This window comes from Xyrauchen texanus, chromosome 13, assembly GCF_025860055.1.
Source record: "Xyrauchen texanus isolate HMW12.3.18 chromosome 13, RBS_HiC_50CHRs, whole genome shotgun sequence".
NCBI classification, from domain to species: domain Eukaryota; kingdom Metazoa; phylum Chordata; class Actinopteri; order Cypriniformes; family Catostomidae; genus Xyrauchen; species Xyrauchen texanus.
In genome coordinates this window covers 32,303,699-32,325,440 of record NC_068288.1, presented here as the reverse complement: position 1 = coordinate 32,325,440, position 21,742 = coordinate 32,303,699, and the positions used below count along the sequence as shown (strand labels likewise).

Below are 21,742 nucleotides of genomic sequence, written 5' to 3'. Positions count from 1 at the left end.
CATACATTAAGTTAACGGTGCCTTTAAGCAGCTTGGAAAATTCCAGAAAATGATGTCAAGCCATTTAGTCAATTAGCTTTGGATAGGTGTACTGAATTGGAGGTGTACCAGTGGATGTATTTTAAGGCCTACCTTCAAACTACCTTTGCTTGACATCATGGGAAAATCAAAGGATATCAGCAAAGACCTCAGAAAAAAAAAATTGTGGACCTCCAAAAGTCTGGTTCATTCTTGGGGGCAATTTCCAAATGCCTGAAGGTACCATGTTCATCTGAACAAACAACAGTATGCAAGTATAAACACCATGGGACCATGCAGCCATCATACCGCTCTGGAAGGAGGTGCATTCTGTCTCCTAGCGATGAACATAGTTGGTGTGAAAAGTACAAATCAATCCCAGAACAACAGCAATGGACCTTGTGAAGATGCTGGAGGAAAAAGGTAGACAAGTATCTACATCCACAGTAAAAGGAGTCATTTATTTGCATAACCTGAAAGGCTGCCAAGCAAGGAAGAAGCCACTGCCCCAAAAACACCATCAAAAAGCCAGACTACAGTTTGCAAGTGCACATGGGTACAAAGATCTTACTTTTTGAGAAATGTCCTCTGGTCTAATGAAACTAAAATTGAACTGTTTGGCCATAATGACCATCGTTATGTTTGGAGGAAAAAGGGTGAGGCTTGCAAGCCGAAGAACGCCATCTCAACCGTAAAGCATGGGGTATAGCATCATGTTGTGGGGATGCTTTGCTGCAGGATGGACTGGTGCACTTTACAAAATAGATGGCATCATGAGGAAGGAAACTTATGTGGATTTATTGAAGCAAAATCTCAAGACATCAGCCAGGAAGTTAAAACTCGGTTGCACATGGGTCTTCTAAATGGACAATGACCACAAGTATATCTCAAAATGGCTTAAGTAACAACAAAGTCAAGGTATTGGAGTGGCCATCACAAAACCCTGGAGGCCTACAAACCTGACTCAGTTACACATTTCTGTCTTTAGGAATGGGCCAAAATTCCAGCAACTTATTGCGAGAAGCTTGTGGAAGGCTACCCAAAATGTTTGACCTGATTTCAACAATTTAAAGGCAATAATACCAAACACTAAGAAAGTATATGTAAACTGTTGACACACTGGGAATGTGATGAAAGAAACGAAAGCTGAAATAAATCATTCTCTCCACTATTATTCTGACATTTCACATTCTTAAAATAAAGTAGTGATCCTAACAGATCTAAGACAGGGAATGTTTTCTACGATTAAATGTCAGAAATTGTGAAAAACTGAGTTTAAATGTATTTGGCTAAGGTGAATGTAAGCATTTGATTTCAACTGTATCACATTAAAATTGGTTTACGTACCATTACATAGGTAGAGATCGACCGATATTGGATTGTGCTGATTCATTAATGTGTTGAAAGAAAGCCAGTTAATTTGACAATAGTTTTTATTTTTTTAAATTGGTAATCTATATATTTTTTTCTCTCCCATTTTTATTCCTAATTTGGTGGAGGACGAATCTCAGTTGCCTCCACGTCTGAGACCGTCAATTCCCGCATTTTATCACGTGGCTTGTTGAGCGCGTTACCGCAGAGATGTTCTCCGCAGCATCCACTCACAACTCATCACACGGCCCACTCAGAGCGAGAACCAAATTATAGCGACCATGAGGAGGTTACCCCATGTGACTCTATCCTACCTAGCAACCGGGCCAATTTGGTTGCTTAGGAGACCTGGCTGGACTCACTCAGCACACCCTGGATTCAAACTCACAAATCCAAGGGTGGTAGTCAGTGTCAAAACTCTCTGAGCTACCCAGGCCCCCATTGGTAAATGTTCTTAGTATTTTCTTCTTGTGATGGGGAGGGCCAGACAGAATCTACAAGAGTCCAAATGTAATTCAATATGCACTTTGGTTGGGAGATTTGATTAATAGCATGGAACTTTTAAGTTCACTTCAACTTTAGCATTCATTTTTAGGAGACACTTAAGCAGGTTTAATTTACAACGCATTACTATATAAACAAAAAAAGGAAACACTGTCATATTTCATCAACACAATATCATCAATATCAACAGTCAATCTTTAAATTTCCGATATGACTTAATAATTGTGAACTGCTCTGCAACAGCTGAAAACACTCACAAGCCCCCGCGTACTTGGAGAAAATGCAACGGTGTTTTCACTTTGAATGACACAGCGCATAAATGTATTTAATTAAATCATATTCTTTTGAAGTTTGATAATGAAATTAGGTCATATCACGATTCCTATCTTTCCGCCCCCCAAAATAAGACCTCTTTAAATACAATTTTAAACTTTTGTTATATCATTTAAGATATTTAACACTTTTTCTGAACTTTTGGAAAACAAAATAGAAGACATTTTAAGACTTTTTAATGATCCGTAGGGTCCCTGAGACATATTGTGAGATTGATTGAGAGGACATTTAAGCTACTGTGAGGTGTAGTGGCATGTGGAACACCCAAGTATACTTTAGCCTTTATGAGAAATGGTTCTGGACAAAATGAGATGCAAACTGATTCCACAAGTTTCCTCTGCAGTTTCAATATTAATTTGCACAGATCACAACACTAAAATATACTGTACAGTACAATTATGCTTTATAATGAATAACAGTGGGGTGAGAGTTGAGCAGTAAAGTCCAAAGTATACTAAAGTCAGGCTCTAACTGAACACGTGCGGTACAATTTTTTCTAACCGTGTTTACTCTGAACTCCCAGTATGTGTATGCACATGTTCCTGGAATTATTTGCACTGATTAGTGTGTCTACAAGGTAGCAACACTCACTGTTGAGCCGTTGCCATCACTAACTTGAACAAGTCTTAATTCCTGCTAAATATCAGGAGATGAAAGTGGAAACAACAGTGGATGTGCACGTTAAGAGCGCATGTGAGATAAGGTCTGGAGATACCTCCATATGTATAACTTGAGTCTGAAGGACTATAAAGACATCTTTATGGATCTAAATCCTGAAGTGAAAGAGTCCAGTATTTCATACAGTCATAGCGTGCAAGCGCCAACTGCCTGTGTATGTCCGCATAGTCAAATTAAGTACACTTTGAGAGGTGAGAGTTCAACTGTTCAACAAAAAAATGCTTTGGGCTTAACAAACACAATCCAATTAATAATAATGTGAATCACCAATATATTGAATCGTAATGTTTGTATTATGATGTGAATCATATTATGAGGTAGTTGGTGTTACCCAGTCCTACCAATTACATTTTATATTTTACAAAGCAAGACTGAAGCAATACTCACCCAGGTTTTGGTTTCGATGCCCAAGTGGAGCAAAATGGTGAAAAGGGCCAAAGTGGTGACTGGAGTGCCCCAAGTGAAAAAATCCACATCAGAATCAGCGTAAGCCTGAGAATGCATGAAAAGAGAATACAGTGTTGGACCTATCTCTTAAATTGCCAATTAGGCTTAAAAGGATAGATCACCCAAAATGAAAATTCTCTCATCATTTATTCACCCCCATGCCATCCCAGATGTGTATAAGTTTCTTTCTTCAGCAGAACATAAACAAAGATTTTAGAAGAATATCTCAGCTCTGTAGGTCCATACAATGGAAGTGAATAATGATCAGATCTTTGTAGCTCCAAAAAACAAAAATGACATAAAGGAAACATAGAAGTGATCCATATGACACCAGTGTTTAAATCAGTGTCTTCAGAAGCGATATAATAAGTGTGGGCGAGAAGTAATTTTTTTACACTAAATCTCCACTTTCACTTTCAAATCTGAAAATAACATGTGGTACCCGTTTAGATTAAATTTCAAATATGAAAGTGAAAGTGGAGATGTGTTCTGTGAAGAACTAAAGTCATACACATCTGGGATATGGCATTTTTGGGTGAACTATCCCTTTAATGGCCTTCATCTGAAGCGAGACATTTTTATGCTATTCTGACATGCATGTCTTGAATGGATTTTGCATGCAACTTTCAGCAAACACACAATAATCAAATTGAACTTACAAAGTATGGGATGAAGAAACAGATGAGGCTTTGGTAGAAGGCATCAATCATGTTCATCCAGAACATGTAGGGTTTATATTCCTGTAAAAGGAATTCAGGGAACTGAAATCAGTGCTTGTTTTATAAGAATGTCATTAGATGTTCAGCTAATGGAGACACAAAATAACAAAAAATAAAAGGATGACCACCTCTGATGAGGCATACTGTTAACAAAACAAAAGCAACTGCTGCAGTTTAATTATCCCAGGTTGCACAATTTCAGCACTCTGTGGATGATTAGTGTTTTTTATAAAATGTTTGCTCTTGCTGTTTTCCCCCTCATGAAACTTGGCACAGAATGAAAGACCCATTTCGAAACGGGTCAGCAAAAAACAATCAAAGCAATAACTGTGGTGACCGTGGCACGGGTAATATATTTCATCTGCTTATAGAGGAATGGCTGACACTGCACCCTGGAGGTAAATCATATGTGAATACATGTGACAAAATACTGTTCATGAGTTCTTATTTACCATTTACATTATGCTTGCAACAATCCTATCTATCTCTATTATAATTCTGTTTATGCTCTTCATTAAGGGTGTAATTGTGTTTCTGTCCAATCAGTGGATGAGAAATGCACCTCTGAGTTTTGTCCATTCATGTAAAGCTGAGGGAGCTCCTGCAAGGTTTCTGCTGACACATCTTTATCCAAGGTGCCAGTGATGAGCTGAGGGAATGCAGAGAACATCAGGTTGAAGAAGATCAGATACCACTGATCAACCATGGCTGACCCGGAGAACCCGCAGTAGAACTGATACCAGAAGATGAGGGCGACAAACATCTAGGATGAGAGAGAGAGAGAGAGAAGAAAAAAAAAAACACATCTTGTAACAAATCTGTTATTGGCTCTGTAATATAGTCCTTCAGTAATAAGACCCTTTAAAATGCATTTCATCCTATATAATAATGCTAATTACAGACAGGAAATGAGGAAACTTCAGGATCTCACAGCATTTTTGTAGAAGAAGTAGAGGATCATGTTGGCTAAACGAGAGTAACACCAATGGCCGTGAACCAAGAGCAGCTTCTGCAGGTATCGAAACCGTGGAAGGGCAAAGTCACTGGCCATGACTGCCTATGAAATCAAAGAGAAAAATCAGTTTAAAGTGACATTCACCCTTTTTCCTCCATTTTCGGTTTCCAAACGTCATAGTTTTCCAAATCATGTAGCGTTTTACAAAGTATTTGAGAAAGGCGAAAATGAGAAAAATCTATGCGTTTTTTAAACTGAAATGGATTAGTGTGGATGTGGCCTAAGACAATAACACATTAATAAACTGTTTGTTGGTACAAACACTCCCCAATACAGTGACATGTTGGCACATTGAGGTAAAACGCTACTGGTAAAAGTCTTAAAGAGAATTTTGATCACTTCTGCTTTGAAGCCCAAGATCCATCATAAGAGACACACAAACACAGTGGCATGGCATCCCCATTCATTCATAAGACAAAAGATGAACATCATCCTTGTGACAAAACACATGTTTAAAAAAAAAAAAGTGAGGACATTTTTGCATAAAAGAATTATGAAACCTCCCTAGCTAGGGATTCTGGTGAAAAAGATCCCCCCACCGTCCATCACCAATCTATTCTTTATGATACGCCTGTGACAGCTGCATGCGTCAGGCAGTTAACATGTCATTTATCAATGAGGCAGATAAGGTTTTGTCACCTCTAATGGTGGTTGGGGTTTTAATCAGTTACATTTGGCATGACACTATCACCAGCCATGTTCTCCGCCCGTGCTGCCATTCTCTCAAATTCTAGGATTAAAAAAGCATGCCAAAATAAGACATTAAGAATAAATAAATGAATGAATAATGGTTTTTCCAGGCAGGTGCGATCAGGTAATACACTACCATGTTCAGAACATACCAGGGATGTAAAAAGTATCAGTATTTCAAGGAATATTCCTGCTTCAATACAAGTTATGCTCAACTGGCAGCATCTGTGGCTTTTAATGTTGATTACCACAAAAATAATTTGGAACTCTCCCTCCTTTTCTTTAAAAAGCTAAAATCAAGGTTACAGTGAGGCACTTACAATGGAAGTGAATGGGGCAAATTTCTGGAGTGTAAAGGTAGAAATTTGAAAATGTAGAATTTCATAAAATCAATTACATTAATTCTTCTGTTAAACCTTGTATATTATTTGATCTGTAAAGTTAGTCATTTTAGGGTTGGTTGGTATAATATTGTCATGGGAACAAAGTTGTAAAATTGGCTATAGCTTTGCACAGAATATGTTAAGCAATTGTATCACACCAAAATTATGCTAACATGCATATCATTTATGTCTTGTGGCTATACTTTTGAAAATGTGAGTATTTTAAAGGTGCACTTCGTATCTTTTTGTTTGTGTCATCTTGGATTTACAGTGAAACCTAGTGGTGTGGATGCAGCATCATTCAAAATCAATACATTTTAGAAATGTACTATTCACAATCAGCCATAATTAATTTAATCCAAGCGTGAAAGTGTCCAATGACAAAATGGTTACTGAGATTATGCGAGTAGTATTCAGCTTGTCATGTGATTCTAAAATGGCAATGAGGGCGCTCCTGTCCCATGTTGAATAAAACAGCTTTTATAAGGTTATTAATATGACTAGAGTCCTCATCTCATGTGAACTGTCATGATTTTACAAATATATTTCAAAATTACAATTCATTTGTTTAGGAGTAAAACTTTTTTGAAAAAAATTACTAAGTGCACCTTTAATATTTAAAACATCCATTGAAAAGTGGCTCACTGTAACCCCAATTCTTTCTTTTTTAAAAGAAAAGGAAGGGCAAGTCTAAATAAATTTGTTTGGTAATCAATATTATGCCACAAATACTTTCCTGGGTAGCTCAGCAAGTAAAGACGCTGACTACCTCACCTGGAGTCGCAAGTTCAAATCCAGGGTGTGCTGAGTGACTTCATAGCAACCAATTGGCCCGGTAGCTAGGGTGGGTAAAGTCACGTTGGGTTAACCTCCTCGTGGTTGCTATAATGTGGTTATCGCTCTCGGTGGGGTGCGTGGTGTGCTGTGCGTGGATGCTGTGGAGAAAAGCGTGGGCCTCCACACGAGCTACATCTCTGGTAATGCACTTAACAAGCCACGTGATAAGATGTGCAGATTGACTGTCTCAGACGCAGGGCAAAAGAGATTAGTACTCCGCCACCCGGATTGAGTCGCCGCTACACCAACACGAGGACTGTGAATGTGCATTGGGAAATGGGTATTCCAATTTGGGGAGAGGAGTTTTTTGTTTTTGAGCCTTAAACAGATTCCTATTAGTCATGGGTTGTTAAAGGTATAGGCCAAGTTCAATCCTTTACTTCCCCTAATAGGCTGTGTTTACACCGCAAGGTTTAATGCACAGATCCAATCATTTGACTGTATCCTGATTTATTGTTTACATTCACTGAAGACTGACTCATTTCTAATATCTGTGTTTACATATGTGTTTACTGTGTTTAATATCTCTCGCTCAATTTTATTATTCCATTGCTGATCGCTTTCATTTATGAGCGACACAGATTTCTCACTGCCAAGGGAAGCACGGCTTTAATGATTGCAACATCAGTCAGACGGACAGAATTAGTTTTCCGGACATCTGTCCATAAAGTAATTATTACTGCGGACATCTGTAATATTTACCGTCAATTTGCAAGGGATAAGTGATTTCTATAAAAATCACATAGAAGGGTGTGTCTACAACATTTACATACTTCTGTCAAGTGTAACTAACCTATAGGGAGCATATAGGGAGCATGGTACAGCCTACTAGTAAATGTATACTGTGCTAATTATATATGCAGGACATAAACATGACCATAAACATAGACTGTATATGTGATTATAAGAAGAAAATGATTGGAATATCTGGTTAAATACAACTGAATTGGTAACATTAACAAGCCTGTAATCTAGTATTATACTCTTGAATGAAAAATATGGACAATCCCTTTGCATTATGTAATATTATGTTCCGAAATGCGGAGCTCAACACAAATTCCCGCACTCACTCTGCTCAAATCATAATTAAAAACTGCTCGGTAAATATTTAATATTTAAAAGGGCTCAAGTGCTGGAAAGTGCATCTATGTACTTTTAATTAACATGCCAATTCACACTGGATTCATATTACGAATAGTGATTTTTACAGGCCGTTTTATAGTAGGTAATAATCATGCTGTAATTCTAACCAGCACGGGAACACGAAGTCGAGAAAACATCCTGGAAAATTACTGACATGACTGACAATTACAGGCAAGTCTGCTTCAAAAGAACTTGCAGTTAAGAAAAGCCAATGGGAATCAGAAAAGTGTGTTAGACGTAGGTCAGATGTCCAGATATCAGATATGTATCAGATTTAAAACCACATTTGGAAGTGGCTCAGATCGGATACAAAAAAATCCGATCTAGTGTTGATTTTTCCATTTAGACGTGTGCAACCCAATCCGATCTGTGTCAGATGTGAGTAAAAAAGTAAACAGTCATATTGTTCCAAACCCATATAACTTACTTTCTTCCATGGAACACAAAAGGAGATGTTTAACAGAATGTTAGCCTCAGTCACCTTTCACTTTGATTGCATCTTTTTTTCCCATAAAATGAAAGTGAATGATGACTGAGGCTGGCTGTCTTTTTGCTTAATATCTCCTTTTGTTTCCCACTGAATTAAGTCATCTGTGAGGGTGAGTAAATGATGACAGATTTGTAATTTTGGGTGAACTATTCCTTTAATTCTGACTGTTGACCTTAAAGAGATCTTAGATAAGGAGGAGCACCTCAGCAAAGAGTGGAGTCTCATTATGTCCAGATCTTTTACTGAATTAATTTATTCGCATGACGCATGAGACAGAGCATCAAACAGATGAGCTCATGGCAGTTCCTGTCATTCTTCTTACCACATCAGGATTCATGTTCAGTTGGCTTGCCAATGCGAACAGGGAGAAGCGGGTTGGAAGAGTGTTTTGGGGGCAGAGAGTAACATTTTGGAGAATCCAAAATGGGACATTGACCATTTCTAGAGGCTGTTCCGAGAGACGAACAAGTGGAAGGCACTTCATAAATTAACCATTGAAGCAGGCATCTGCTGAGTATTACCCAGACACAGCCCAGCTGCTTTCATTGCATAGAGTGCATCAAGGTTAACTGCCATTAAGAAAGGCATGGGTCAATTTAATGTTGAGGTTGTGTAAGGTACCATTTATCAACGGAGTACGGAGCAACTCAGGATCTTGGCCAACAAACTTCATAAAACATGAATTATGCATATCCAGTTTCTTGGCACATTAAATGTGCATTCCTGCTTTCAAATGTTCATTCCTCTTTTACTTGGGATTAAAGCAGGGAGTTTACAGGGTATCTGCAGGTTTGAAGGAATTAAATGTTAGACTTAAGGCCAAATAAAAGAAAAATGTAAGATCACTTTCACAATAAAAAACAAACACATTTATTCATTAGCTGGTAAATACAAAACCACTGATGCTAATTGAATGTCTCTGGACAAGGTTTTTTTTTTATTTTATTGTGCATTTATGTGTTTAAAAGGTAATACAACATTAAAACTCTAGGCTAGGCTCTAGGAAACCGATGGAGTGCATACTCCAGGTAGGGAAGGAGGTTTTGCCCCAAGTGAAGGAGTTCAAGTACCTCGGGGTCTTGTTCACGAGTGAGGGGACAATGGAGCGGGAGGTTGGCCGGAGAATCGGGGCAGCGGGGGCGGTATTGCATTCGCTCTATCGCACCGTTGTCACGAAAAGAGAGCTGAGCCGAAAGGCAAAGCTCTCGATCTACCGGTCAATTTTTGTTCCTACCCTCACCTATGGTCATGAAGGTTGGGTCATGACCGAAAGAACTAGGTCGCGAATACAAGCGGCCGAAATGGGCTTCCTCAGAAGGGTGGCGGGCTTCTCCCTTAGAGATAGGGTGAGGAGCTCAGTCATCCGTGAGGAGCTCGGAGTAGAGCCGCTGCTCCTTTGCGTCGAAAGGAGTCAGTTGAGGTGGTTTGGGCATCTGGTAAGGATGCCCGGCACGTCCAGCTGGGAGGAGGCCTCGGGGAAGACCCAGGACTAGGTGGAGAGATTACATCTCCACACTGGCCTGGGAACACCTCGGGGTCCCCCAGTCAGAGCTGGTTAATGTGGCTCGGGATAGGGAAGTTTGGGGCCCCCTGCTGGAGCAGCTGCCCCCACGACCCGACTTCGGATAAGCGGTTGAAGTTGGATGGATGGAACTCTAGGCTACATGCATTCTTAATGATTTTATTTAAAATATATAGTCTATATTGTGACTTCTCTTTAGTCACTTGTTTCTAGCAAGACATGACGCATTAGACCAATGCTTTGGCAACGTCAATGCATTGGTCTATTTATAGCATAAATTTCTAACATGATTACATATTTTTTTATTAACATATCATTATAGTAATTGTATCGCTAAGAATATGTTTGTATTTATGATGGTTTTGTGTCATACTTTAGTTTAATCCTCTAATCTGTCAAATCTAACACAACAATCAGCGGGCTTTCTTCCACCACTTACTGCGCATGCGCTGATGTTTTTGTAAATAAGAGGATTGGTCAACAACTTTTGGAGGGGGGCCCTTGGAGATAATTGGCCACGGGTCCTTTGCAAGTCATAATCCGTCCCTGAGTGTTAGAGACGCAAAATAATGCCATTTGCATTTCGGATTAATGGGTTTATGAAGGTTTATACATGTGTAACATCATACATTCAGTATAAATGCGCTTCCCTGCACACACTCACACTAAACTCAAACGTCAGCTGCTAAATGACAGGTTTACGAGAGAGAGATGATTTTGACTCCCGCTGATTTTGCTGTTTTATGCGTCTCCTCTATTCACGCCCCGCAATATAATACCTCAGCAAACGAAATTTAAGACTTCTTGTAATTTAAGATAATTTAAAACTTTTTATGGCCTTACATTTTAAAAAGTAGATTTAAGACTTTTTAAGGACCTGCAGATACCCTGGTTTATAGAGTGCCCACATTGCAATATTGTTCATGCACTGGGAATTAATGAGAGTGTAATTATATGGCAGTGTTTTCCAGTACTGCTATTTATTTGCTGAATCTACAATGCATCCAAAACATACATCTATCCATCTATCCATCTATAAAAAAAAAAAAAACAACAACTACATTTTAAAGTTAAAAAGGTGGTGAGGGAGAATTTTACCCCTCATTTGGGGTAAAAGGCCCCTAGGGGGTTTAAAAAGATATTGTGTGGATAAAGGGGCGATAGTTACAGTGCAAAATTTGTCATCTAATGCAATTCATTTTGGGACACCAATATGCTTTTTTTTGTGTAATTATGATGTTTATTTAAAATCACCACTTTAGCAGGGGGGCTTTTTTTTTTTAACCAAAATGCTATCCTTTCACTTATTGGACATTTATTGAAACATTTTTGATTTAATGATCTTAAACAAAACTAAAAATGATAAATAAATGTTTTTGTCTCAAAAGAAATGTCAATTTCAGTGATTTTAATTAGCTTCATAAATGTGCAAAATATTTTTTTTTATCAAATTGCCCCAAAATCAACCTGTATGTACACACATATATCTCATGGATCAAGAAAATGTTGCTGTGCAAAAGTGTTTAGGAAAGTGCTCTCATTGTACCCTATATGTTAACATATACGAACCTTTTCTGTGAAAAATTATATACATTTTTACAACTGTGTTACTGTACTGCTGTAAACCCTAAAATGACTTAAAAGATGACAATCTAACAACTTTATGGCTCAAATAATACACTGGTTTCAATAGAAGAATTAATGTAAGTGCTTTTATAAATGTATAAGCTTTTTTTTTTTTTTATGAAAAGAAAAAGTCAAAATATTTTTTTGTGGTAACCAACATTATGCCACAAAAGCGGTTGATTCAGCTTAACTTGTATTGAACCTGGAAAATGTATTTAAAAGCTCATAAACTTTTATTCATTATAACTGACTGGTTGTTCAAAGTTACACATTTGAGTGTTTTTATATAAATTATATTTTACTTTTTCACTGTACCATGGCCTTTTTCAAACATCTCCTTCGGCATTACTTCCTCTGATCTTTTCCAGTTCTTACCTGCATGCCCTCCTGTCCAGAGATCCCAACCCCTACATCAGCCACTTGGATCATACTGACATCATTAGCCCCATCACCTAAAATAAATGAGAAAAGCAGGAGAGAAGGACAGAGACAAAGACAGAGATAGAAGAGGCGGAGTTATCACTTCCCATTCATATCGCACAATGTCAGCCCACATTAATGCAAACAATGCATCAGCATTGTGTACTGCAGGCAGAAATAAACAACATAAATTAAATGTTAAAAAGTAGACTAGAATCTAACTGGTCTCTGAAATCAACTGGAAGAGGACAGTGCATTAACAGGGTGACATTACCTAGAACACCAAGCCTACATTCCATGCAAGATAAATTATAGTTTAAAAAATGCTTACTACAGAGTCAAATTCAAGTATTAAAGTCAATATGAAATTGTGTTTGTGAAATTGTGAAAAGCAGCCTGTACAGTTTGTTGGAGGGGTTCAAAAATAAGAGGGATTGGTGACATCAGCTGAAAAGAAAAGTTGTTTTTAAAGGGGGTGCATGGGGAAGACAAACTATTTTGTTTTCTTCAGCAATAATGTGCACCAATTAATCATTTACAATAAGACCAGGAACATGTATTATGGAGTGGTGGTGGTGTAGTGGTCTAAAGTACATGCTCTGGGGGGATTGTCCCTGTAATAAGGGCTCTGTAAGTCGCTTTGGATAAAAGCGTCTTCCAAATGCATAAATGTAAATGTAAATGTATTAAGAAAACTCAATGGGGTCAATTTGGATTTCAAACTTGTGTTCCATTCACTTCACATATGATGTTGGGGAATGGGTCCGCAAGAATGGGTAGAAAGTTTGTCTTTTGTTTCATCCTCAAATTTAAGTTTGGTGAACTCTGACCTATGAATATGAATAGCGAAAAGACATTGGACCAAAAGAGGCCTAAATGTCACATATTGACCTCTTGGCTAAAGATTAAAACGATGAAACTCTATTGTTTGCATGATCCTGTTCTATCTAATTTAAGTTTAAAAGAACACAACCTTGAACTGAAAACTACTTAAACTAAATGAAGCACAATCCCAAAATAGTCTGATGACCACATTGGAAATGATTCGTACGAGATGGCAAAATCAAAAGATAACATACAAAAAGGTACAACTTTTATTCCCATAGAGACCAACCAACAGAATTTCTAATTAATACAATACAGGCATAAAGGTTTTGCTAGCCTCCTGTTCAACATTTTTATTTTAAGAACGTAAACATTTGTGAACAAATTTGGTAACTCATTCCATATTTATGCTATACAAATGACTGACGTATGTCAATAACCTGTAATACGCTTCCATTATCTCCTTTAGATCCCGATGTTTTCTATCTTCCGCAGTATAACATTTATTTTCCATTTAAAATCACGGGTAGGTTCAGGTTCTTGGTAGGGGTTTTGACTATATGGTTAGGATTAGGTGTGGGTTAGGGGTTAAAAATCATCATAGCATTGTTTATTGATTTGTTTATGTTACACTATGTGTGTGTAAAAGCTGTATGTTTTTGTGTGATCAAATACGTGCAATTTCGTCATCTTATATTATTATTATTAACACTTGTCGTAAGGGTTGACATTCAACAAGAATTAAATTAAATTAAAGCTGCATGGAAGTCTGATGCAATTTTGCATAATTACAATATATTGTGACAGCCATTGTATTAACATATAATTAATTGATTACGAATTTTACATTTGTTGTACACTTAAAAAAATAAAAATAAAAAAAACATTCACTACTGCCAGTTTTACTTAACCCTCCCATGTTCATGTTACTCAAAAAAGCCATGTAACAAAGGGAACTTACATTAACTAAAAACAGCATCTTATCAGCTTTACTTAATCCATTTGTGTTGTGACAAAATGTATATTTGTTGTTTGATTAACTGAAACAGGCCAGAGGATTTCTAGTTCCCAGGATGATTTGCATGGGACTCAACAGGGAAAGTAAATGTTAAAATGAAGTGTTATTTTATGTCTCTTTGTGCAAGATGAATATAAAAGGGAAGACTTGTTAGTGTTTACATTTTTTATGCTGAGATTTAGAAGAACGTTGTAGTTTTGGGGGTTACCGTCATGGGGAAGAGTTGAGTTTGAGCCCAGGTTGAGGACCAATACCTTTTGAGTACTCTAGATATTGCTTTATACATTGAGCAACTTACGTAGTGCTTCCCATCAGATGTATTACTGACACTAGCAACATTTCATTAAAATAGTTTTATGTTGAAATGTAAAATTGTGTTGGCTTGTGTTGGGTTCCCTCTACTTTAAGTATTTAATTAAAATAATATGGTAATTTAAGAAATCTCCTTTCAATCACGTGTACCAAGTTTGGTCAGAGTTCTTTTTTTGAGTGTAAGTCACATTTCTGCATAGGGAGAGGCAGACTGTTCCTCAGTTAACACACAATCATTGTTTAAAGATGTTTGGCTTGGACCTTTAAAACTGCCTTGAGGTTGTTTTTAAAATCGTTGTCTGTTGCCTGAGGCATAGAGCACAATGCTAACTTAACCCTAGCGATTATCAAAGCCCGACTTTTGAGCTAATAATCTAGTATGCTTTGAAGTATACTGAAAATGAATAACCAGCTGAGGCTGCCTTTGTCCAAACAAACATGGCAGCCAAATTCAACAAGACCACTTTGTTTTGAAGTACAACAACAAAGCAAATATGCTTTGCATGAGAACTGGTAACATCTGCTGTGAATGTTTCTCTCCCACGTACACCCTAAATGTCCATTCATTAAAGCCATGCGTTGAGGAAGACAATTTTTACAGCACCTCAGAGGCTCGTACTGAGCATTCCCTCCTCCCGTTCCTTCCAAAATGACAAAATTAGTTTTAAACATTAAAAAAAGATCTGCATTTAATGTTTTAAATGTTTTGAAATTAATTACAAAATATGAAGGGAAAAAAGTGGAGGGGGTGATCTGAGGTAACCTACTCTTCCAATTTGCTCTTTCCAAAAGGCAGGTGGCTTAGTCTTGATGCACCTTGCATCTCTCTCTCTCCCTCCCTAAAGCCATCTGGATAATTAGTAAGAGTGCTGCGTAGGCTTGTAGGCTTGTAAATGTGGCATTCTGCGTTGGGTAAAGGACAGACACGTGCTGTCCAGTCACTACTGAAATGTTTACTTGGCAACTCTGGGGACAATTAATCTCTAAATTCGACTTGCCAAGCAAAAAAGTATGAGACAAAAAAAAAAAAAACATCTATGCAACCTATTTTGTCCTTTTTTTTTTAAAAGGCAAAAACATTCATTGCTCAAGCCACTAGCATAATTACTGTGGAACACACTGATGTTTATTTATGTGTATTGTCTTAAGTTTGCAGTTATGTGAGGTTTACAGCCATTAAGGGCCCATTAGATAAAGAGTGGACCTTGAAGACTTTTTCTTCTCCGTTTTTGGAAAAAGACAAGAACAAAATATGCTACTTTCAATACATGGCCAAAAGTATGAAGATATCCCAAATTTCAAAACTATGGGCATCCTTTTGTTGTCATAAAAGCTTTCATTCGTCTGGGAAGGCTTTTTCAATAGATGTTGAAACATGGCTGTATGGATTTTTTTCTTAGACATCTGAAATCTACTGAAAATATGAATCTAAGGAGATTGGTTGTGAAGTACATTCTCAAGGTATGCAGGTGTGAAGAATAAATGCATTACATTTTCAATATTAGCATTGTCCTTTAATTTCATGTTGTTCTAAATCCATATGAACACAAACGTGAAACACAAAAGGAGATAGGATGAATGTAAGCCTCAGTTACCATTCACTTTGATTGCATCTTCCATACAATGAAAGTGAATTGAGATTCTGCTTGTGTCATACAGGTTTGGAACAACATGAGGGTGAATAAACCATAGAATTTTCATTTTTGTGTGAACTTTCCCTTTAAAGTCAGCATGAAATAAAAATGTACAAAATTGAATGATAACCGGCTCTGGCTCGAGCAGTACGGTGGAAGGGGTGCGTGTTTGTGTCGACTGAAACTTGCATTCAGATCTGCCTCCATTCCTCTATGCAACGCCCACTTTTCACAATTCAATCAACAACCGATGGATAAAGTCCACAACCTACATTTTTTTTTTTGGATAAGCAGTTTCACTCGGAAATACGTCGCATTACAGAATAAAGTCGGTCGCAACCTCCGTTTCATGCTGAATTTAAGATTAAGCATTTACGACAAATACTGGATAAGTGTATTAACATTTTAAATCCTGAACTTACCTATCGCCAAGGTCATGACCTTGAGCTTGTTACGCACTAATTTCACCACCATGCTCTTCTGCAGGGGTGTTGAGCGACAACACAGCACAGACCTGCAGCTTCTAGCCACGGCCAGGAACTTGTCCTCCAAATTGTTGTCCAGTGCGTAAGCCAGGGTGCGGCCGTCGATCACCAGTCCAAGTCGGTGCACAAGGAAGGTGCTGGAGTGTGTAGAGGAAGCCGGGGAACAAGCTAGAGAGAAGTGGACACCAGTATAGTCTCTAGCAGGATCTGGTGGTGAGTTGCAAAGGAACTTGGCTTGGATATAGTGCAAACTGTTCTCAAGTAATACGGCACAGGCCTCCTGATAAGTCCGCACACAAAAAAACAAAACAGTAGGAAGGTCACAAAAGTCACAATGAAGATCTCACATGGAATGGCCAACATCTGGCAAACAGATACCAGTGACTTTACAAGGCATGACTCATTCAGAAATGCAACTAAATCCTTTTTGAACGTGGATCACACTTACAGCAAATTCACATAATGTAACTGGTTTATTGTGTACTAAATCACTAGACATCTCTTCTGACTACTACAGCTAGTCACTGATTAAGACAATCTTATATATATGTTGATGTTTCACATGTTCTTTAAAAAAAGAAGCAAAGTCCCTTTAAGGAAAGCAAGTTCACTCAGCAGCCCTATTGGTAATGTCACTGAGCAGCTATTATCAGTCATACCAGTACAACTAGGGTTGCTAATTTTCTATCAGCCAAATACAGTCAAGCGTTTTCTTCACCATAATTAAGATTAGAGCCTTTTTGATTTTTAAAGCTCAATAAACTGGCTTTCCATTTGAAATCAGTTTGTAGACAGTATATGACTATTGTGTTAGAAATAGTAGGCCTATATAATCAAGGCCGCTGTCTTAGTTCAGGTCTTAATGTGTGATTTTTATGGGTGAGAAAACACTTAACAAGAAAATTGTGTATTTCTTCTTGGACTACAGTATCGTTGTTTTGGCATTAATTGTTTATCACAAGGGAAATGCAAGAAAATCAGGTTAAGCATTTTAAATAAACCTCTATTTGTACTTTTGATCTTAAAATAATAGATTTTTTTCTCACCTTTATTGAGTCTGTCCTCCAGAACGAGTACTGACATGTGCAATGTAATATCATGAAAAGATGCGATTACTAGTGTTTTGTAATCACAATGCTGAGAAACAATTATCATGCCCCCGAATGCTATATGTTTGACAAAATTATCCTGCTTCTGATAGAAAACACGACAGAAAACATGCATTAATTGTAACATTTAACAACCATTATCTCACACAACTCAAGCAAAAGGGGTGTGTTTCAGGTCCATTTCTTTTGGTTTGTGAAACATCCTCAGCAGTTTGGGTGTGATATGCAAAGACATGGGACAAATAGAGTCCTGTTTGGATTTAATACGGAACACAATTTTATTCCCCTAAATACGGAATGATTCTGTATTATAGCGGACAATTCTGTATTATATGAGATGGCTGGCAACCCTAAGTACAGCACCTATCTACTTAAATGGGGAACCAAAACCAGCAACTGAATCAAAACTGCTGGTCAAAATTAAGTTCCATTAACTTTTTTCAAATAATGGGTAAAATAAAAAAATAAAAAAAGGGTATAAACTGTGCTTCTTAAGCTCACATCATGCTTCTATAGCTCAAGGCTGGCTAATGCTCATGTATATTCTAGAGTAAACAAACAGGCAATTGGCAGAACTTCCATTCCCATAGCTGCCTTTGGAGTGCTTTGGTGCCTCTATCATATTTTAATTGTAAGGTGGGATGTTGTATTTATTCTTTCTTAATGATATCTCCCATTCATACATTATATATAGGATTGGTCCCTCTCCTCCCCTTCTAATGTCTTTAGAGGAAGGAAAAGTGAAACATCACACCAGAACTCATTCAAATCAATTCAGCTCTTCAGTGGGGGAAATATCTACAATCCAGACAATTTCATGCACAGCATACAGTTTGGCATTTAAGAGCTACAAGTGACTGAGAAATTAATTCAATAGCTCAATGGGGAAATGGAACTATGGTTTGTATTTTCAGCTGGGACAATGATTATGGGCAGTACCTTCAGACATTTCTTTTATTCCTAGTAGCAAAACACAGAGGAAAAAAAAATATTTAATGAATAAATAAATACAAGAACAACTATATAAACGACTCACAAGATAGACAAATGCAGAATTCTAAACTGGTTTTCTTTACTTAAGAGCACTGCTCTGAACATTTTTCATAACGCTGTAAAACACCATACGAGTTATATAAACACTTTGAATGTGAACAAAGTCACTTTTTTCACTGTAAAAAAAGAAAGAGATTACTTTTGAAAAGTATATTTAAATGACATACTGTATACTTGCATAAAGACAGTCACAGACAGTGATATCAGTGGCACAAACAACACCTTATTCTCTATTATTTTATTTGTGGAGTTGACATGTTGAGATCACATGACCCAGTAACCCCCAATTATTAAACACTTTTGTTTACAAATACAAAAAAATTAAGGGTAAAAAATATGTTTGTGAATAAGGTATTTGTACAATAGCCACAGTACACGAAAATGTTTGTTTGTGAGTGATCCACACTGTTATGGGTAATTTAATAAACATTATATAAACAAAAATTAATCTCTCTCTCTCCCTCTCTAATATACACTCACCTAAAGGATTATTAGGAACACCATACTAATACTGTGTTTGACCCCCTTTCGCCTTCAGAACTGCCTTAATTCTACGTGGCATTGATTCAACAAGGTGCTGAAAGTATTCTTTAGAAATGTTGGCCCATATTGATAGGATAGCATCTTGCAGTTGATGGAGATTTGTGGGATGCACATCCAGGGCACGAAGCTCCCGTTCCACCACATCCCAAAGATGCTCTATTGGGTTGAGATCTGGTGACTGTGGGGGCCATTTTAGTACAGTGAACTCATTGTCATGTTCAAGAAACCAATTTGAAATGATTCGAGCTTTGTGACATGGTGCATTATCCTGCTGGAAGTAGCCATCAGAGGATGGGTACATGGTGGCCATAAAGGGATGGACATGGTCAGAAACAATGCTCAGGTAGGCCGTGGCATTTAAACGATGCCCAATTGGCACTAAGGGGCCTAAAGTGTGCCAAGAAAACATCCCTCACACCATTACACCACCACCACCAGCCTGCACAGTGGTAACAAGGCATGATGGATCCATGTTCTCATTCTGTTTACGCCAAATTCTGACTCTACCATCTGAATGTCTCAACAGAAATCGAGACTCATCAGACCAGGCAACATTTTTCCAGTCTTCAACTGTCCAATTTTGGTGAGCTCTTGCAAATTGTAGCCTCTTTTTCCTATTTGTAGTGGAGATGAGTGGTACCCGGTGGGGTCTTCTGCTGTTGTAGCCCATCCGCCTCAAGGTTGTGCGTGTTGTGGCTTCACAAATGCTTTGCTGCATACCTCGGTTGTAACTAGTGGTTATTTCAGGCAAAGTTGCTCTTCTATCAGCTTGAATCAGTCGGCCCATTCTCCTCTGACCTCTAGCATCAACAAGGCATTTTCGCCCACAGGACTGCCGCATACTGGATGTTTTTACCTTTTCACAACATTCTTTGTAAACCCTAAAAATGGTTGTGCGTGAAAATCCCAGTAACTGAGCAGATTGTGAAATACTCAGACCGGCCCGTCTGGCAACAACAACCATGCGACGCTCAAAATTGCTTAAATCACCTTTCTTTCCCATTCTGACATTCAGTTTGGAGTTCAGGAGATTGTCTTGACCAGGACCACACCCCTAAATGCATTGAAGCAACTGCCATGTGATTGGTTGATTAGATAATTGCATTAATGAGAAATTTAACAGGTATTCCTAATAATTCTTTAGGTGAGTATATATATATATATATATATATATACACTCACCTAAAGTGAGTGTATATATATATATATATATATATACACACTACCGTTCAAAAGTCTAGGGTCACTTACTCATTCTTTTTTTAATAAGTCATTATTTTTATAAAAAATATTTTAAATAATAGTAAAGTCATCAAAACTATGGAATAATAGAAATGGAAATATGGGAATTATGTTGTGACTAAAAAAAAATCAAAAATAAATCAAAATGTTTATATTTTAGCATATTCAAAATGACCACACTTTGCCTAGAATTTGCAGAAATGTACTCTTGGCATTTTCTCAACCAATTTTTTGAGGTATCACCCTGGGATGCTTTTTAAGCCGAACCGAAGGAGTTACCATCTATGCTGGGCACTAAGTTGCTGCTTTTCTTAATTATTCGGTCCAAGACATCATTTCAAAAATGTAATTTAAAAAAAATATATTTTACTTTTGTAATTAAATTAACATGTTGGCACAATTATATTTTTGTCTACAAAACTAATTAAGCAAACACCTTCAGATGAAAATATTTTTAAGATCCTGAAAAACCTTTCACGCAAGCGATACCCAAACCTTTAAACTGCACTGTATGTATATCTATATATGTATATATATACATACATACATACATACATACATACATACATACATACTTGAATAATGTACAGATTTGCTGTTTCGGAAGGAAACTGGTACTTTAATTCACCAAAGTGGCATTCAACTGATCACAAAGTATAGTCATGACATTACTGATGTAAAAAAAAAATCTTTTTTTGGATCAAATCTAGACAGGCCACATGAGTAATCATGCTAAATTGCTACTAGAAAATAACTAGAATTATATCAAACATAGTTCAAAGCTATTTGGTTCGTTAAATGAATCTTAAAATTGTCTTTGTGTTTGTTTTTGAGTTGAAAATTTTTGGCCCCGCCACTCTGCAGAAGGATCGCGATTTCCGCACGCAGGGCAGTGGAGTTTTTGCCCCTCACAAGGTGAAACGGACACTGCTGAACAAGGGTGGTTGCCTCTCGAACTGAATTGCATAGCTAAGTCGGATCATCCTGGCCAGCCAGCGTGACTGATTGGAGAGCGCTAGCCATGCCCAGCCAAGCGAGCAATCGTGTCTGATATACCTGCGGTTGGGGCCTCGCGGTGGGGCAGGAGTTTCCATGTCGAGGAGCCTTGCGTCCTGAGCTCAAGGCTGTGCTGAGAGAAAGGTCAAAGCACTTACCTCCCTCCGCATGCCCACCATAGGACCAGTCAGCAACTGGGGTGGAGGGTGAACATCCTCTTGACTCGTCACAACCGCCTGATCATGGTTGTGTGTGTGCCGCAGATGGATGTGCGAATGTGGGGAACACGCTTCCGTAGCTCTAAGCCTGCAGTGAATGTTCGGTGTCTG

General features: G+C 37.8%; 1 protein-coding gene across 1 annotated transcript in view; it reads right to left on the bottom strand.

Moving 5' to 3' along the window:
• Nucleotides 1-21,742, bottom strand: part of LOC127653935 (phospholipid-transporting ATPase VA-like) — a 97,197-nt gene that overhangs the window by 6,465 nt on the left and 68,990 nt on the right. Inside the window, exons 14-19 of the mRNA XM_052140806.1 lie at nt 16,408-16,750; nt 12,152-12,228; nt 5,002-5,127; nt 4,633-4,833; nt 4,011-4,091; nt 3,292-3,396 (exon numbers count right to left, since the gene is read on the bottom strand). Coding sequence (XP_051996766.1) covers nt 3,292-3,396; nt 4,011-4,091; nt 4,633-4,833; nt 5,002-5,127; nt 12,152-12,228; nt 16,408-16,750 — 933 coding nt within the window. The remainder of the gene's footprint in view (nt 1-3,291; nt 3,397-4,010; nt 4,092-4,632; nt 4,834-5,001; nt 5,128-12,151; nt 12,229-16,407; nt 16,751-21,742) is intronic.